The 21,323-nt window shown below is 32.4% G+C and overlaps 1 protein-coding gene across 3 annotated transcripts in view; it reads right to left on the bottom strand.

Annotated features, from left to right (window-relative positions):
- The window catches only part of LOC142353750 (glutamate-rich protein 3-like), a 38,510-nt gene that overhangs the window by 16,533 nt on the left and 654 nt on the right, over positions 1-21,323 (bottom strand). The window contains exons 5-11 of one of the 3 annotated variants that reach the window (XM_075406100.1): positions 21,029-21,225; positions 20,512-20,593; positions 20,253-20,435; positions 19,698-19,751; positions 19,572-19,610; positions 18,559-18,790; positions 8,268-8,525 (exon numbers count right to left, since the gene is read on the bottom strand). In XM_075406100.1, coding sequence (XP_075262215.1) covers positions 8,268-8,525; positions 18,559-18,790; positions 19,572-19,610; positions 19,698-19,751; positions 20,253-20,435; positions 20,512-20,593; positions 21,029-21,225 — 1,045 coding nt within the window. The remainder of the gene's footprint in view (positions 1-8,267; positions 8,526-18,558; positions 18,791-19,571; positions 19,611-19,697; positions 19,752-20,252; positions 20,436-20,511; positions 20,594-21,028; positions 21,226-21,323) is intronic. The other 2 variants (XM_075406101.1, XM_075406102.1) reach the window with 2 other exon arrangements.

Genomic DNA, 21,323 nt, shown 5'->3' with positions numbered 1-21,323 from the left:
ACATAATTATTTAATTGAAAGATGTATGAAATGTATGCATAGAAAATATAGTGCTTATCACTTTTTGGATAAATGTAAAGTTAATGGAACAGGCCTTATAACATCAGTGCATAGTTATATTGATTATACCGATATTAATGATAGTGATAGTAATGATAATATTAATAATAATAAAGATAAAGATGAGGAAGATTTAAATAAGGTTTTGAATAGTCTAAAAGATAATATTATAGAGAATTTAACAGATTACATTAAAAATGAATTAAAAACAGAAATTATAAATGAGATAAAAACGGAAATTATAAATGACTTAACAACAGAAACTAATATTAGGAAAAAAAGTAAGGAAACTGATAATAAAACAACTAGAGTTTGTTGTTTATGTGGAATTGAAAAGAATAGAGATTGTTTTTATAAAACTGGTGGTTTATGTAAAGATTGTTGTTCTCAAAAAGTTTCATGTCCCATATGTAATATTGTTATAAATAGATCTTCTCTTAATAAACATGAAAAAGGGCACATAGTAATCAATCCCAAATTTCTAACAATATTTAAAAAAATGATTACAAATTACAAAGATTACATGAGATTACATAAGATTACATGGATTATTATACAAATTACAAATCTTATGTAATCTCAAGTAATCTTTGTAATTTGTAATCATTTTTTAAAATATTGTTAGACATTTGGGATTGATTACTATGTGCCCTTTTTTATGTTTATTAGGAGAAGATCTATTTATAACAATATTACATATGGGACACGAAACTTTTTGAGAACAACAATCTTTACATAAACCACCAGTTTTATAAAAACAATCTCTATTCTTTTCAATTTTACATAAACAACAAATTCTAGTTGTTTTATTATCAGTTTCCTTACTTTTCTTCTTAATATTAGTTTCTGTTTTTAAGTCATTTATAATTTCCGTTTTTATCTCATTTATAATTTCTGTTTTTAATTCATTTTTAATGTAATATGTTAAATTCTCTATAATATTATCTTTTAGACTATTCAAAACCTTATTTAAATCTTCCTCATCTTTATCTTTATTATTATTAATATTATCATTACTATCACTATCATTAATATCGGTATAATCAAAATAACTATGCACTGATGTTATAAGGCCTGTTCCATTAACTTTATATTTATCCAAAAAGTGATAACCACTATATTTTCTATGCATACATTTCATACATCTTTCAATTAAATTATTGTGTAAATTATTATAATGACTCATTAGTTCATGTTCTGGATATCCACTTCTAGTATAAATTTCAAAATTACATTCTCTACATATTATCATCATTTTTAGTTTTAGAATTAATAACATTATGGGTTGCATAAATAGATACAAGACTAATAGCTAAGATATATATTATATTGAATGGATCATTGAGATCAATTTTGTCTTCATCAATCAAACCATAACCTATTGTCATCTTCTTACCATTTCTGAATATATTTTTTGCCTTATCTATATCCATTATATCTATACCATTAATATTATTATTAATATTATTATCATTATTATTACCACATTTTTGATAGTAACTATATCCAATTCTTCAAACACTAATTACACCAAATATAGCAAAATATCCACTATGTATCTCATTAAATATACTTTTTATATTCGTATATGTTTTATAAAATTTAAATGATTTATTCATTCCCTTAAAAACTAAATATTCTTCAAAAATGAACATCAACTCATTTGGTTTAATATGTGTTGGTTCTAAAATTCTATCTGTTAAATAACTACTTAGTATATTATATTCCTTTTCCTTAAACTCTGTATAATCAACATACTTCTCAATATCAAGATCGCCAATTCTAGAATCATATACGACATTTTTATCTTTATCTAATACAATATAATAGTCACTAATAGTATTATAATTTATTATGCCATACTTATAATGTTTAAATCTATATAGATTAGAATCAATTTTAAACTTCTCTTGTACTCTTTCAAAGAATTGTTGTGAACTATTTAAAGTAATATATACATACATATATATATATATATATATATATATATATATATATGTATGTATACATGTATATATATATATATATATATATATATATATATATATGTATACATGTATATATATATATATATATATATATATATGTCTATATATATATATATATATATATATATATATATATATGTATACATGTATATATATATATATATATATGTATACAAGTATATATATATATATATATATATATATACATATATATATATATATATATATATATATATATATATATGTATATATATATATATATATATATAGCTGGGGTGTTATCTCTTGCTTTAGTATTTAAATCTGTTACAGTATGACCTATACATATTATATTAATATTGTGATGTCTGCCTTTAGAATACAATGAGTATATAGCTGGAAATTTAATGTTTTCTCCCATATCATCAAATATAATAAGACTAGTTGCAAAACAATCTAAATTATCTAATAATTTTAAATCATCAATGCCATAGACAGACCATAAATAATAAAGTTGTTTTTTAATTTCAAATGGTTCTGGTACAACGTTCCTATATCCTTTGAATCTCTTCCTTAAATCAGAATAATTATCATAATTCCAATAAGCAATTATAATAATAAATAGCAACATAATAAATAACGGGAACGCAAGTAACATTTTAATAGGACTAAACTTCGATATTAAATTTCTTTACATGTCTCTAAATCTTTCCTTCGTATGACCAAATCTATATCTGTTGAGATACAAGCATATCCTACAAGTGTAATGTTTAAATCTATAGTGAGAGATATGTTTATTTACTTTACACATTTTACATATTTAATATTGATTGGGATCATTATAATGTATAACCATATGATTATGTCTCTCTATATATGTTATATTTTCATTACATACAAAACATGATAAAGGTTTACTTTGGCACTCATTACAACTCCAACACCAAGCTTTATCTTTACATTTATCGCATTTAGTACTAATCATTTTATTTGTGAAAATTTACATAAATAATAATTTTTCAAATTTGATGTATGAAAATGAATGTGTAGGAATACAACGGGAACATTCTATCTGGAAGTGATCAAGTTCAATCTAGAAGTGGACAAGTCAAATCTCAAAGTGAGCAAGCTCAATTTGGAAGAGGTCAAGTCCAATCTGGAAGTGGACAAGTCCAATCTGGAAGTGGACAAGTGCAATCTGGAAGTGGGAATACCCAATCGGGAAAAAGACAAGCTCAATCTAGTTCTACTAGCATGGCGGTCCAAATGTTAAAAAATAAAAACAAACCAAGGGAAGAAATCAAACCAGTAGATATGGAAAGACAAAAGGTAGAATTAGAAAAATCTTTAGAATCAATCAGAAGGTTTAATCAAATAAATGAAGAAATAAAAGAGTCGATTGATAAACAGGTTACAAAACTAAAACAACGAGAATATATGCGTGAGTCATTGCGAAAGGTTAAAGCAAAATATTATCCAGTTTTAGATCAAACTAAAGATAGAGAATCATCTAAAGACTTACATTAATCTAAAGATTCAGATTCAGATAGAGAATCATCTTCATCTGATGGTTTTGTCGATGCTCAGAAGCCTAAAACAAACAAGCTTAAATGTGAAGCTTGCAATCAAGATTTAACTCAAAAGAATTATTATAGGCAGAATCAATCACTTAAACATAAAAAGAATGAGCGATTATATAATAGAAACAAAATTATTGAGAGTGCTAATGAGGATGGAATAAAAGTTACTAACGAAGATATAGAACAAAAGATAGATAATCAGTATCCTGAACTAGAGGGAATAAAATATTGTGATATGTATCTGGATAATAATACTGAACATGCTAAACATATGGACACATTAAAACATTAGAATAATGTAAGATTAGTTAATGAGGAAATAATAAAGAATGGGAGTAAGTTCGAATGTGTAATATGTAAGACTACTCTGAGTCAATATAGTGTGGATCAACCTTTGAAAACAAAGATGCATCTGGATAACGTTAATGGTAAAGATAAGGATATAACTAAAGATCTGCAAAGCAGTTTCACTGATAGTACTATATCAAAAGATAATTCAGGATTTTGCAATATATGTAATACTAGATATAACAATAAAAATGAACACAATGAATCAGATGAACATAAAGAAAATGTTAATCAGAACAAACTTGTTGATGGTAAAAGGCGAGATAAAGTTAATGAGTTGGGATTCGATCATAATATGAAGTATAATCAAATAATGATAACAAGTAGTAAATATGAAGATATTCAAATCTTGAATGTATTAGAGGAAATGTATAACATACATCCCCATATCAAGTTTAACACCTTTGATGTAGTAAAGTATAACAAAACCTACAGATGATAAGTTAGAAGAAAATGAATTCACATTTAGATTATTGACTAGACAATATAATGGTCCATATGACTTGGATATGTTGAATAGTGAACTAGAGACCACAATGCAAGAACAAGAGATGAATCAATCTGGTTGGAGCATGCAAAGATTTGTTAAAAGAACTATGTACATACACAGGTTCTATCCTTCTGGTGTTTGTACTACTGAGTTACCATTCACGTCTAGATATATACTTAATATACATAATACTGATAATAAATGTTTATTGTGGCGTTTAATTGCTTATCTACATTCTGCATCACGTGATCCAAATAGAGTTAGTAAATATAATAAACCAGAGTATATTAATGAGAAAAAATTGCCAAAGCTTCCACCTCCATATGATTATTATCACTAAAAGAAAATACAAGAACTAAATAAAGATAAAATATTATTAAATGTGTTTAATCTAAATAAAAAACTATTAATCCTGTATTAATCAATCATAATGATCCTAAAGGATGTAATATATTATACTGGGATAATCATTACTTCCTATGTAAGGATGTATCATTCTTATTAAGAAAATCATCTAAACATAAATGTTATACATGTCTAAAATGTTGTGTATCATTTCTAACTGAACATGCATTAAATAAACATTTGGATTTATGTAATACACAGAAACATGTGGGAAGAAGAACATTCCATAAAGATGAATTTCTAAAGTTTGATAAGTTCCATTATAAAAACAGAGAACCATTTGCTATGTAATATGATTTTGAATGTATAATAAAAAACAAAAAACACATTCCTATTGCTTGTGGTTTATATATAAAAAGTGACTATCCTGATATATTAGAAAATAAGTATGCAAGTTATTCCGGTGAAGATATAGTTGATTGGTTTATAAGTAGAGTAAATTATTATAATAAATTATTTAAAGATATATTTGAAATTAATATTCCACTTAATGAAGATAATATTACTCCACTTACTACTGAGTGTTTCTATTGTAGAGAGAACTTGGGTAATGAAGTTGTTAGAGATCATGATAACCTAAATGGTAAATTTAGAGGATATGCTCACAACAAATGTAACCTCCAAGCTAAAAAATACTTTTGTACCGATATATGCATTTAAATCTACTAATTATTATAATCACTTATTTATAACTAAACTAGCAAAGACGATTAGACATAAAGTATTAACTAAAACTGATGAGAATTATATTAGTATTGATATAGGTTATGCAAAAAGCATTAGATATGTTTAAGTTCTTCCATCCACTTAGCTTAGATGCTATAAGTAAAACATTGAGTAATAAAGAGTGTGTAACATTAAACAAATTTGGGTTAGAGAGACGTAAAGGTATATTCCCATATGAATGGTTTGATAGTATAGACAAACTACATGAAACAACATTACTACCTAAGAAAGCATTCTATTCTAAGTTGAAACAAAGTGGTATTACAGATAAAGAATATAATCAAGCAATAGATTGTTGGAATAATACTGGATGTGAGACAATAAAGGATTATAGGATGTTATCAAAACAGGGTCTCAAAACAGATGTGTTATTATCGGTAGATGTATTTGAAAGGTTAAGAGATAAGTGTTTAGAATATTATGAAATAGATCCTTGTTATACATATTCTACTCCTGGATTAACTTGGTTATCTGGATTGAAATAAACTAATATTAGACTTAAATATTATAAAGAAAATACAGTTAATATTTATGATACAATACAATATGGTATTAGAGGCGGGTTAGCTTCAGTATTAGGTGATTGTCATGTAAGATGTAAAAAATAAAGAAATAGATCCTAAGTATACTGGGAAAGAGAATTATCTAAAATACTTAGACTTCAACTCATTATACGCTTCTGCTATGGTTCAAGCTTTACCTACTGGTGAGATCAAAGTATTTGACGGCAATGATTATACGCAATCTAGCTCGACAATCTAGCTCTATATCTACACCATTGATGGAAAGTATAATGATGAGTTGAAACAAAAGACAAAGAAATATCCATTCTTTCCAGAAAAGACAAAGGCTAACATTGATCAGTTTACAGACTATCAAAATGAAAAAAAGAAAGGATACAAACCAAATGAGAAGTTAATGTTAAAGTTAACAGATAAGGTAGATTATGTAATTGATGGAGAGATCTTAGATTGGTATTTAGCTAGTGGTTTGAAGTTATGGGAAGAGAAGTTAGCTAGGGAAGATATTACAATTAAGCAAAAATTACAGTATAGTAAGAGTGAGTGGTTAAAGCGTTATATTGAGTTTAATATTCAGAAAAGAAAAGAAGCCAAAGCTAAGGGTGATAAATTTGGAGATGTATTCTTGTATGACTGTATGAGATGTAAACTGATGAATAATGCCTTCTATGGAAAAACAATAGAAAATGTATACAATAGACAAGATGTAGAGTTAGTTAATGAAGTAGATAGATATATTAAATTAGTAGAAAATATTAGTTTTAAATATGCTGTAGAGTTTGATGATGATCTAGTGGCTGTACATAAAACAAGAGGTAATGTTAAGTTAGATCAGTTTAATTATATTGGTTTTGTTATATTAGAAAAAGCTAAACTATTTAAGTATAAAGCTATATATGATTACCTTGAGAAAGAGTTAGATTGTAGTTATCATTATACAGATACTGATAGTATATTTATAAACATAAATGTTCCCTTAGATAGTAAAATAGAAACTGAAATGAATAAGATAAAAGATATTTTACATAATAATGAGTTAGGTAAGATGAAGGATGAATTACCTAATGATACTATTATAGAAATCTGCTTCCTTAAAGCAAAAGCATATTGTTATAATACAGTTAAAGGAGAAGATGAGAAAAAGATAAAAGGTATAACCAAAGCTACTATTAAAAACCAAATTACTATTGAAGACTAAAAAAACGCTATATATGAAGCTAAAAATAAATATGTTACCAATTTTACTATTGATAGAAAGAAACACCATTTAGAAACAAAAGAACAGTATAAAATAGCTAATGAGCCATTTGATGATAAAGGTATTAAAAGTTGTAATGGTGAGTTTAGATTTTACAATTAATTTTTATATAAATATTAGCAAAATTTATAATTTACAAAATAGTTAAGCTGGTTTTTTGTTCAAGCTATCCACGAAGTGGTTACACTAATTTTCGCAAGTTGGTTTTACGGTCTTTTTACACGGTCTCACTAGTTTTATATTAGTATCTGGGGACGTCCACTGGAGTCAATGGGGATCTGCGAAGCAGTTTCACTGATAGAACCCAAACTATCCGTCTGATAACAGTTAATTACCAGCTTAACTCGACACTAGTGGTTTGCACTAAGTGAGACAAGAAATGATATATTTTAAATATAAAAGAAGTGAATATAGAGTAGTGGATATATAAAAGGAATTAGAGTAATGTGTATATTGGTACCGTATCGCGGCTCTATGCTGCGGAGGTACCAATATACACATTACTATAATATACTGTTATTTCTCTTTAAGGCTAGATTCAGGATAAACAAAATTTTCCAATTTTTCTATTTCAATTTTTTCACGTTTTCGTTTTTATTTGCTTTGCCATTTGGCGTGTTTTTTGGACTTAATTTGAGATTGCATACTACGGTTTTCTTGTTGATAGATTTGTTAACCCTACGGGACTGCAGATGAACAGAAACCCATGGAAGGTTTTTATAAACTGTGTGTCACATTTAATTTTTTCGCTATTATAATTTATGCTGATTTTAATTTAGCTTATATTTGTAACTGAAACAACGTCAGGTTCAGATTATGTAGCCCAAAAATTAGAAAACCAAATTCTTAGGACCAGTTAAAGATTAGGCTATATGAAGTTTGTCAACATAACTTTCAAGCCTGTCAACATACTTTTATTCTTGTTGTCATCCAGAGCCATTTTTGCCTCAGCTCGACACCTGTAACACATTCCCTCGTTTTTCTCCGATTCGCTCTTCCCGAACGAGAACCGACCCAGTTTCCCGCCCAATTTGACGAATGGTTTGTCTCCCTTCGGACTGTGTTTGAACTCACAGCATGTACTGATTCTAGAGTCAGCTTTGCCGTTGATGTAGAGCGTTATGCTGAACGGGTAGCCGCGATGTCGTTTCGAGTAGAATGCAAACTCGGCTAAAAATAATTAAAAAACATGTTTGAAAATTTATCTCATTGGAGTTAATAATAACTGTGGTTTGTGGAACAGCATTACACCACAGCGGCCGGTTACCAGCTGCCCAATTTCTCATAATTCTTCAAATTTCAGACTGTTCTTTATTATTAGCAACATTGCTCTTTTTGAAGACTGTGGTCACGTCTCAAACTTTCAAGTGTTACCATCATTGCAAACAAGATTGGCCAGGCTATGGTCAACCTGAAGCGGTGTTTGAGTGCGAGCGCTTCCTCGCGGACAGCTTCGCGGAGGCAGATGATTGAACTCTCAGTCATTGACTAGTGAATGACATTTTACCTCTCCACTATCGAATTTTGCATATCAATGATAAATACGAATAAAGTTATCAGCTTTTATTTTTTGTCCTATAAGCATTCAAAGGTTCCAAACACACTTTTCAGAGCATTATAACAAACTTTCATAATTTTTTTCCATATTTTGCAAGCGTCTTGCAAGATTTGGATATGCTTAAAATCAGGCGTGGTGATTTTTGTTTCAATCTACTCATTTTTCAGTTTTGCTCCGCCCTCGAAGGTTTGAAGTAGAATGAAAAGTCGACTGAAAATGAAAACAGCAAATATGAGCAAATAATTTCAAAATTGAGCAGTAACAGTCGCGCTATGCATATACGTAAAGTCGGACGATTTAAAAATTCAAAAATAACTAACTTGCTAAGTTTCTTTTATGTTTAACAATCGAGGTCTATTCTAAAGTCGTCACTGAATTTTTAGTCGCAAAAAAGTGAAAAACAACAAAAATACAACCAGTTTATGTTAAAAGATGTTTTCATAAACTTTGTTGCAAATTATAAAGATTAACCAAATGGTTACTTATGCAACTGAGCTGTTTATTTTAATTTTTTGTTTTGAAATGTTTTCAAACTTCATTTTAGTTTTTTAAAAAAACCGAACGAAACTTTCTTGATTGCATTTGGCAGAAAAAAATGTTAGCCCCAAGAATAGATACCATGAAACGTTCTAAGAATTAATCTTGAAAAAATAACTGCCCGTTCCTGAACAGTACTTAAGAAAACTAGCGCCGACGTAGGGTAGGGTTGCGAAGGCTAGATGAGAGAGGGATTCAAATCGACAAGTTGAGTTCATTCTACTTCAGAAAAATAGCGCCGACGTGGGGTAGGGTTGCGACGGCTAGATGAGAGGGGGAATCAAACCCACAAGTTGGGTTCATTCTACTTCAGAAAAATAGCGCCGACGTGGGGTAGGGTTGCGATGGCTAGACGAGAGGGGGATTCAAACCCACAAGTTGGGTTTATTCTACTTCAGAAAATTAGCACCGACGTGGGGTAGGGTTGCGAAGGCTAGATGAGAGAGGGATTCAAATCGACAGGTTGAGTTCATTCTACTTCAGAGAAATAGCGCCGACGTGGGGTAGGGTTGCGAAGGCTAGATGAGAGGGGGATTCGAACCGACAAGTTGAGTTCATTCTACCTCAGAAAAAAAGCACCGACGTGGGGTAGGGTTGCGAAGGCTAGATGAGAAGGGGATTCAAACCGACAAGTTGAGTTCATTCTACTTCAGAAAATTAGCGCCGACGTGGGGTAGGGTTGCGAAGTCTAGATGCGAGGGGATTTAAACCGACAAGTTGAGTTCGCTCTACTTCAGAAAAACAGCGCCGACGTGGGGTAGGGTTGCGAAGGCTAGATGAGAGGGGGATTCAAACCGACAAGTTGAGTTCATTCCACTTCAGAAACCTAGCGCCGACGTGGGGTAGGGTTGCGAAGGATAGATGAGAGGGGTATTCAAACCGAAAAGTTGAGTTCATTCTACTTCAAAAAAACTAGCGTCGACGTGGTGTAGGGTTGCGAAGGCTAGATGAGAGGGGGATTCAAACCGACAAGTTGAGTTCATTCTACTTCAGAAAACTAGCGCCGACGTGAGGTAGGGTTGCGAAGGCTAGATGAGAGGGGTATTCAAACCGAAAAGTTGAGTTCATTCTACTTCAAAAAGCTAGCGCCGACGTGGGGTAGGGTTGCGAAGGCTAGATGACAGGGGGGTTTAAACCGACAAGGTAAGTTCATTCTACTTAAGAAAGCTAGCGCCGACGTAGGGTAGGGTTGCGAAGGCTAGATGAGAGGGGGGATTCAAATCGACAAGTTTAGTAGGGTTGAAAATCGAGAAGTTGAGTGTTGAGTTGAATTGAGTAGGGTAATGATGGGGTTGATGGCGAGGGGGGTTGATGTCGGTGGGGGGTTTGACTGAGGAGGTCAAATAATTAAGATTAAGAACCGCCTTTCACACAAAATTGTCTCCTCAAAACAGTTTTAGAGAATCGCATTCATAGTGTTTATTTAGGGCTCTAAGAGAATTCAATGCCCTCCAACCACTACCTGTTTATCCCGTTTTCGAGGAGGAAAAGTGAAATGGGTCAGACGAGAAACCGGTCAAGTGAAAAGTTGCATTAAAAAGACCACAGGACTAATATAATTGCTACAAATTTCGTTTGAGAGCAATTAATCAAATCAGAGCTCAGAATACGTGAAACACTGGATAACAAGGTATTTTTTAATTTGCAAAAATATATTAAGTGGTCCTATGATAGTAACAAAAAAGTCAAGAACCCTGTGAAACACGACAAAAGCCTCAATTTTCGGGAAACAAGTTATCTGCATATTTACCTTAATACAATTACTAATTTCATGATCTGAAAAATAAATTCAACCCAACAACAGGCTTTTGCCCCAAGCTCAGAAACTGGCCCCTAAAAAAACACAGAAACAAATAAGCCAACTCCAACTGAACTCGTTCAAGGAACCGCAAATGACCAAAATGTTTCATAATTTTCAAAAACCGAAAATTATTACGAATTCATAAAAAGATATAATAAAATCACGAAGGGCACCATGTTCGTTCAATGAAACGAAAACAAAAAAGAAGCATTTTTTTGGCTGAAACAACTTGTTTAAGGCATAAAAAAGATACTGAAACTATTAGGCTTAGAAAATTACATCCGTGGTTATAAAAACAACATATAATGCAAAATTTTACTCATAGCCGCTATAATTTTTCTATCTACTAGAGATCTCGAACATAAAAACAAATTCGGATGCAATTTTCAAAATTTTGCTTTGAAACCAGCGGATTACAAAGCTACCCAGATCCCTCCAGCTATTCCTCGCAGAAATGTCACACATTCAATAATCAAATTAATCATTTTTTATGATGAAAATTTTGAGGTCACTAATCAAAACAACTGGTTTCAAAATATACAAAAAAAGTTTAAAAAATGGTTGAGAACACGTCAATAACTCTTCAAAAAACTATATAGACGAAAAGGTAATCCTTGAGGAAATCATGCGCCTTTTGATGCCTACTGATGATTAAAAATCGAATAATCGTATGGTTATTATTCCCACCAATATTGTTCACCATAAAATTAAAATCATTGCTGCCAAGAATAAAAGTCATTTTTTAAATCGTCAGACCCCTGTTAGGCCTCAGTCAAGAAAAAACTTGAACTCTCTTTATTGAGCTTTGCCAAACTCTCGATGCCTAATAAATCAGACAATGGTTTATCTTGCGGCACTGCATTATCCTGAGTTATCGTGCTTCATCTTCCGTTGTTTCTGCCATTACATTAAAACCAATACAAAAGATGTTACAATTGAGCTGTACTATTTCGTCAATCAATTTCAAAAATTGTTGCTAGCAAAAATAACGAACAAAATTTAACGCTCATTCCGAGAAATTTTAAAAATGCCACTTTTACCCCGAAAACAAATAGTTGAATAATGATTTGAAAAATTCAAAAAGATAGGTAGACAATTCAAGGAGTGATTTTTATAGGGAGAAAACAAAAGTAAACAAAAACAACAAACGGTGTTTCAACTGAAAGATGGTCAACAATTTTTGATAAATTCCAGACTATCATTGATACACACTAAAAAAATTGTTGATGTCACTAGTCAAAATTATTATACTAAAACTGTATGAATTATTTTTAGATTGTGCAACGTAAATTTTCAAAAGATTTTTTTTTCAATATTCAACCCAACAGTTTATACCAACTTTTGAACAGTGAGCACAAAGGATACAACAAAAGTATCCTTTGGGAGGCAAGGGAGGCAAAAAAAAATAAAAATTGCTATTTGAAATTTGTTATCTACGGAATAAAAAGCAATTGCTCAAAAAAGATTTCTGATTATGTTAAAAAACGCTTAAAAAATTTTTAACGGCCAAAAATAAAAATTTTGATATTTTTATAGTTTTCAATTGCCTTAGCAAGAAGTTACAGAACTGGGCAGTGATCTGTTATAAATTTTAAGAAATACATTAAGCAATAGGGGTATAAATTTACAAAAAATCTTTAGTCTTCCTTTTTTGCTCGAAGACTGCCATAAAGACATTTTATTCCTGAAAAAAAAACTGGCCTGGGTATTAGGATTTTACATACTTGTAGAAAACGGTCAACGAACGGTTAGGCGGGAAACTACTGGCGATGCCGGAGAAAAATTTAGGAAACTTTGCTACTACGGTAATTTTGCTTAGTCTATCACAAAAAACCGCCATCCAGGCTCAAAGATTGTAGTTTAATGAAGAAAGTTTAAAAATATGGAAAAATTAAAACTTAGATTTTTGGGGGCGGTGCATAATCCGAATTGGTTGCTAAACAAGGTTACCTAGTTCCTTATTTGAACGATGAATCTATCTAACCTTTGGGGGCCTTTTCCGTTGTCTTCCTCTTTTATCTATGACGAGTACAGTGATCTCATAAAAAATGCTGAACAAAAAACCTGTTTTACTAAAACTATGTGGATACTGTTTTCTCTGCAGTAAATGTACACACGTCTTCCATTATCCCTATTCGGTTCAAATTAGCAACCTGGAAACGCCCAAACATAGAGAAGCTCAAAAACAAATTGCTTGAAATGAATATTCTAACAGCTCGCATTTCAGTCACTAACAAAAAAAATCAAACTCACATTGTCATTTAAAAACATTTGAAGGCAAAAAAACGCAAAAAAAAAATCCCACGAGAAGTTTTCTTGTTTTTTTTTTATCAGATTGTAGCTTAAATTTGCTAATCCCTAACTCTTTTTTGCTTAAATTTGAAAACCCTCTAACTATTTTATAACTCCTAAGCAGATTTTGGTGTGATAGCCCAGAAGTAAGGTGAGTGTTTTACACGCCAATGATTGAAAATTCAACCCCTGCCTCTCTGTCTGTGTGAGGATGAGCTCTTACCTAACCATAGCTTCAGGTTGACCATAGCGTGACCAATGTTGGCTGCAATGAGGGTACCACGTGAAAGTTTCAGACGCAAAAAAAAGTTATAGTCATCAAAGAAAGAGAGCAATGCTGATCATACAAAGATCAGTCTGAAATGTGGGGAATAATAATACGGACAGCTGAGAACAGGCTACTGAAGGCCTACGGGCTACACATATACGAATTAAGACTTTAGAAGTCTGGTAAAGTCACTCCTTAAGAAAACATATACCCTTTTCTACAAATGTAAAAAAACCCTTGAGCCATTAAAAAAACTCTACAATTCAAAGAAACCATGTTTTTACAATTTGAAAGTGGTGAAATTGTATTATTTATTTTAGGAGCTCAAATTACCGTTTTACAACCATAAAGAGGAATGCTCTCATTAATCCAAAAGCAATTCTCTCGATTTATTTAAACCATACTTAGAATTTAGTTAAAAACAAAGCAGGACCATCGCCGAATTAGCCGAGAGGGCGTTTAGCCGACAACCAACAAAATGAGACATGAAGTCGGCAAGTTACAAAAAGTGAGAAACTGGTAGACTAATTCTCGAGCAATGATTGGTCAAGAATCTATGCCATTTTTACGCAGAAATCTATCCCAGAAATATATGCCACTTTTATCAAGAGGCGAATTGAAAGCCCAATCCCCCCGCCACAGAAAAAAATTTCTTTACCCACAAAAAGTAAAAAAAAAAATCATTTTTTTCTTGGTCGGCTAAACATCTCGTCGGCTAAAACTCAGTTTACCACACAGCAGACCAAATAGCAGGTGGTTTGTGTTGGAGATAAATTCAAAGCTACAACAATAGTAAGCGGATTAGATCACAAACAACGCCAGCGGAGATGAAAAGGGAAATCTGGGAAAATTAATTTTGCCAAAATTCACTTTTGGAATTGATTTGGAAAATTAATCTAACGCCTCAGTGATTGTGCCAAAATTTAAATTCTTTACTGTGGTTTTTTTGCCTAGATATATTGTGGACATTAAAAAGCATAAAACTAAAACAAAAGAGCAAGTTTAAGATTTAACTCCAAACAAACGTTTGAATTGCATTATAATTTTTTCAATTGGATATTTCAATTAAACATCAATCAAGTTATTAGTCGAATTCAGTTTCAATTTCTTAGTTGAAAAGAAAATACTCAAATGTAGAAAGAATTCAATAAGGAAAAAACTTTCATAATCTACAGAAATTGGGGTAGACAAACTCTCTCAAAGCAACCTGATGAAAAACAAATGAAATACCTATTACAATTTGGGACTAATAGAGGGGTCAAAATATCAAATGTATGAGTATTTAATAAAGCGTATGAGTACATGAAAATCTATGAAACTAAGATTCTAATTATCGTCTGAAACTAACCGTTCCAGAGTTATTCCTAAAAAATATTCTGATTAAAAAAACCTATTTATTCAATTCAGAGTTGATTTTTTTTAAAAAAAATTGAAGTTGATGGTAAGAAAACTGCAGCACAAAATTATTTAAGAAAGCGAGCATCAAAAATGCAAACAGGCGTTATTACTTTGATGATATTTTGAGATTTGAACAGCAAAAAAATAGTTTAGACCATTTAGCAGGCTGAACCATTTAATTAAGCTTCAGTATTCTCTACAACTCAGCCGGTTATTTTATACAAGAGTGCTTTTGTCATATCAACAGTTTTGGCGTTTTTGTTGACGTTGAGCACCAAACTATAGTAAACAACACAAAACACATCAACACAGTTCACTAATTATCAAACGTGAATCAAATTTATGTTCAGTCGTCGAGGGAGTTTAGACAGTTTAGCAGACGCATTCTTTCACGCGTGAAATCTAATTTCATTTGCTGACTAATTTTGAAGGATGAAGAAAAAAGTGATGCTTGACTTGTATTTGCACGACAAATGGAGCGTAGTTAGAAATTAAACGCGACAAGTTATCACTTTTGACTGAGTTGTAAAAAAGCAACACCTTTCTAAAGCATTAAAGCCCCCTGCTACGTAAATATTGCGACATTGTCAAAAAATAGATGGTGTCGCATTTTACCTACTGAAAAATTGGATCTACATCAAAATTTTATAAGCGACTTCCAATTTCGAAACCTCGCAACAGAGTTCCGCTATAAAGAAATTGTTAACAAAAATTGCTTTCCAGAAAATTGAGTAAAGATTTTAATTTTAATTCAACTTGAGTTTCTAAGTGCTCAGACACCATTAATTATTTGCAAAAACCACTTACAAAGCAACTCTTAAATCATTTCCAGCTTCTTCGGACACTTCCTGTTCAGGGCATTTGCAGAAATACAGCTAATATAGGGCTGACGAGGGGGGTTCAAATCGCCAGCTGTACGAGGATAGGTGGTAGGGGTTTTATGGAATTGGAGGCGGGGTGTTTTTGGTTGCGGTGACTGGAGGGGGTCAAACTTTTTAGATTAAAGACCGCTCTTCACACCATGATATTGTCTTTGAAAACAGTTTCAATCAATCGTAAACTTAGAAACTAGTTAGCCAAAAGACTCTAAGAGAACTGCTCAATGTTTTAATGCCCTCGCGGATTTACACTTCCATCCAATTTTGCGAACGAAAAGTCAAATGGGTCTGACAAAAAATCAGTCAGGCGAAAAATTGCATTAAAAAACGACAGGACTGATTTCTACAAACTTTGTTTGAGAGCAAATGATCAGCAAGTTGAACTCAAAGACGAATCAAACAAAAGAACAATTAAAACCTGTATCAATTTCCTAACAAAAACTTAGGTGTTTATATAAATTAGAAAGATATAATAACTGACTTGTATGATAGAAGGCGTTTCAATTTTTTTAAACAAAATTAGAGTTGAAAAACTTAGCCACATATATTCGTGGTCCAATGGAAGACAATTTCAACGGCTAAAATTAAAGTTACAAGGCTGTGCATCTGAGCTCAAAAAGATCAATTATAAGCCAGGAATATTGTCCACATTTTCCAAATTAGAAGCATGTGAGTTTGCAGTATCAGAAAAAAAAAGATTTACAAAATTGATTACATTACAAAAAGCGAACAAACGAGAAGCGAATGTCGAGCTTCGTTTCCACTTGGCTAAAGTTGTTTCGACTTCCATCTGAGGACTGAATAAATTTACACATGCAAATAATTTCTCAAAGTTTTACTTGTTATCCTTCTGTATCAACCATATAATGCAGCTATTAGCGCAAAACGATTTTCCAACAACGTCGATAAGAAAAGGAACTTCATAAAGTAATAACGCGGCGAAAAACCAGTCTCAATAAAAAAAACTTTAAAACATAGCTGGCAGATGTCCAGAAAATAGCCACAATAGCTTCGTAGATCTGCAGTCTCAAAAAGATAGCAACAGAAACAGAACAAAGAGAAATTTCTTTTTGTTAAATTCTAAGATGTACCATTTTGATTACGAATCCGTATAAGTTATGCTGCTTCTATTAGCTGCTCTCCAATAACCTTCATTTCGAGTGACATGAACTCATTTGACCTTATCTCTTTCAATTAAAGTAAAGAAAAGCCAGTTTCAGAGTCAGGAAGTCATTTTTGAGAGCGAGATAAGTCACGCGTGACCAAAAAATTAATCATGCAAATGAACAAAAAACTCGCTCCAATAAGAGTGACGTCTAGCACGCAATTCAGTTGAAATTGCATGAACAAAAAGTGATTGTGACGTCATATGGTCGTAACAAAAATCTTGACGACAAAAAAAAAACATAGCAGGACAAGTCCTGACGTATAATTCAAAGAATTTTCATTGACTAGATCAAAAAACTAGATCTAGAACAGAGTATGCGTGAATTGGAAAAACCTTTTCTAAAAAAATCAGATAAAAAATTAAAAAAAAAACAGAAAATTAATGTCAAAATGCCACATGTGAACAAAAAACCATTAGCGAGAAATCGAAATTTGGTTCAAACAAAACTAGGCGAGGAATGAACCATGAATGGATTGAGAAAACCATCTAGAAAAGAATTCGTTCCAAAACATCGAAAAAATATTTTAAAAAAATAAAGTGAAATTGCCGCATGTGAACAAAAAACTACTAGCGAGAAAGCGAATTTTTGTTCGAAGACAATTTTCTCAATCTATATTAAAACTAGAGCAAAAAAATTCCACGCCGCAAAACCACTCGCTTTTTCGCTCCACTTCCTGTTTCGGCGTGACCAAAATCAGTACTCCGATTTGTCTTCAAAAATCATAAAAATGTGTGAACAGATCTTTAAAAAACATAACCGACTAAACGTCGGAAGAATTGCTCTCAAACGACTAGTGGGAGCTCTAATGAATTACAGCCTGCTTCAGTCGGGGGGAGCCTAAATGGGACTAAGAAGTTCAATAGTGGGCTTCAAATAACCACATTAGAGGCTAAAATCTACAACTATTAAGATTTAAAGTAAAAAATGCCACCAGTTTTGGGCGCACTTTTCATTGACTTTTAGTATTAAATTGCCGCCATTTGAGTTCAGCTGCTTGAAATTGTGATTGAGAGAGAATTGTAGATCTAGCGAAACGCAAAAAGTCAAGGGCGTAGAAGTCACTCAAAAAGTCAAAATTGGCAAGCGAAAATTTTGCATAAAAAAGACACACACGTTTACAATAATTGCTATGAACTTCGTTCAAGAGCATTTAAAAAGACAGCGCCCTAATGTGATTCAAATTCTTTGAATTGTAAAAAAAAACAAGAGAAGGCCCAAAATAGCCCCAGCTATCGCTGTGCGGCTATTAAAAACTAGAATGGTTAACATGAAGTTGTTGTTAAAAAGTTTTGATTAACTCACTGTTTCTATAAAGGAACCCTCTGAAAATAGGGTATGTGTTGCCCCCACAATGTTGCTGCATCAACAAAATTTCATCCGGCTCTTCCTCCAATTGGGCCTGGCTCCCTCCACTCTGATTGGCAGCCCCCCACTTCTCCTTGTGAACTCCCAGATACTTCATTGTGACCTTGACCTGTGTCTCTAGTCTGCGTGGGTGTTGTACCTCTTCGTGGGGAGGGTGCAAACTGGCAACCTGTTGATTAAAAAAATTTTCCTGATTAGAGATAATAGATCTGTTATATTTTCAAAATGTCCAAAAGTGGGATAGAGAAGGAGAAACACAGTAAAATTTTTAACTTTGGGTAATAATTATATTAAAAAAATGGAAGTAAAAATTTCTTGAATGACTTGCATATTTGTCCTGCAAGTATGTTTAACCATGTGAGCAAAAAAGTACGTTGGGTCAATATCGGGTTCAGAGTCTTCTCAGCTCTGCGTCTATATAGAGCAATTTGTATTTTCAACATTTATCAAAAAAGGAAGATTTAAATACAAACACAAACGAAGAATAATGAAAGGCAGAGAATGGATAGCAAAAAAAGAAAACAAATTAAAAAAAATAACATGTATATGTATTAAACTAACGACCTCTGTTCTTCCAATATCACTACTATTAAAGCGCCTACAATTTCTCGCCGCCTTTTATATTTAACCATGTGAGTTAACCATATTTAATTTTTGACTACTGTCATGATTTATAAATATACATAGGAGTTGACTTGCTGCCCCGAGTCGACCGGCTACCCTTTTGGGGGAGTGGCTTTCTTTTAATTGAAAAAATTTGACCATATTAGTTATATTTTCGAAACATCAACATTTCAAATTTTCTGATCATAGTTGAAAAGCTGCAAAATTTAGAAAGTATCGTACATCTTAAAAAAATAATCAGATCTAATTCGTGACCATATATCATGCAGTGAAGTATTAAAGACGCTAATATAATCATAAGAGCCGCAATTCTAACAGTCAGTTACCTGTTTGGGAGAAAAGAGAAGCTTTTTATGCATTTGAATCTAAAGTTAAAGAGGAAACCAACAATGTGATGACAAAGAATATGCAACAAATCAGAACTCCAGTGCACTATTGTGAAATAAGCCTACCTTATCACGGGGATAATTAGAGCGGCGTTCCTCTTTTATCTCCGGAAAGTAATGCTGAAAACAATTTCCATTTGACCTCCTGGTATTACCACCATGAATAATTCTTGGCAACTATATCCAGGTTATATCTGATGTCATGAAAAACTTTGCAACTGTATATATGATCATGCATAAATTACAGCTGGGCCACAAATAATCTTTGTAGCGTTTTTGAGGACTAAAGCAAAAAAATAAATTATACAAAAATTTTGCAATCATTTCAAGATCACGTAAGGATCACGTAAGGAAATTTTTATTACATGATGAAAGATTTCTAACGACAACTGTCGAAACAATCTTTTACCCAAAATTTTTGGCATATACAAGACCTGAAATTTGATTATCAACTTTTGGTGATGCTCAATTGCCTGGCTACCTTTATGTCAAACGTATGGACTCAATGTTTTCAACGAATATTGAAATCTGTGCTGATCGATCAAATTTAATCTAGCTCAATGTGATCTTTGGAATCAAATGAACTCTGACGTAAGACAAGATACGACTTAAAATATTTACCCTCCGCTGTCCTCGAGATCTCGTGTTCCTTGGTGACCCCGCTGTGGAAGATCTAGTTGGCTGTTGACGAGGAGTTTGTGGAGGAACTGGTTCTACTTGTGGCAATACGTAGGGAGAAATACCACTCATGTAATCAATGTTCGTCAAACTCATTGTAAACTGCCGAAGAGCACGGGGTGTCAGCTAAAATTTAGTGACAAGCTGATTGAGATATGGAAAGGCTAAAATATTTAGAAAAGTACTAAAGTTAATTAATTACTCGTGAAAGATACTGAGAGTCGACCACCTCGTCGTTTCGCTTGAATACAGGAAGTCCATTTGCGTCTATCTCAAAATTGGACCTGAAACAATTTCGTCGCTAACTAGGAACTAGACAAAATATTAACGCTATCAACTGAAATAATGGAAGGGATCTTTTCCGTTTGTGCCCTCCAGTTTCAGAGTACCCACTAAGCTGGGGTGGGGCATACAGGGAAAAGATCCATCGCAAGTTATTGAACCTTCGGCATATTATGCAACAGATACCACCTAAATTTTCTTATATATCGTAATCAATATTATGAGTCTGTACAGTATGATTGAATGGGTGTTGCAAAAATTGAGCACCGTTGGGGCCTAAAAGAAAACAGATACCAGACATAGCAGTAAATACCCATCACCAAGGGAACCTGAAACTGAATGAAACAGAAATATTGACCATTTGCCTGTTCACAAGATAGCAGTACAGACAGGAATACACCGAAAAAAGAAAAGACACTGAAAATAAAAGTGAATACCTGGTAGACTTGGCTGATTTACTAGACTTGGGTCTTTCCAATGGATCTTGAGCAGCGCTGTCATCGCTCATGTAGGTGTTGTCATCGCCTTTAGACTTTCGGCTTCCAGACTTTGCAGATGAAGCTTTCTTACGCGGTTTGCTGCGGGGTGACATCAAACTTAAAACGTCCTCATCACCTTTCATTGAGCGTTCGGACTGCAAGTACAGAAGAAGCAATCATAAATCAACAGAATAGTGTTTCAAATTTCCATTTGAAAAAGTTCACAAACGAGATGCCAAAAACCTTAAAATCT

The sequence above is a fragment of the Convolutriloba macropyga genome, chromosome 14 (genome assembly GCF_964194025.1).
Source record: "Convolutriloba macropyga chromosome 14, txConMacr16.3, whole genome shotgun sequence".
Lineage (NCBI taxonomy): Eukaryota > Metazoa > Xenacoelomorpha > Acoela > Convolutidae > Convolutriloba > Convolutriloba macropyga.
This window is presented reverse-complemented; position numbering and strand designations above follow the sequence as displayed.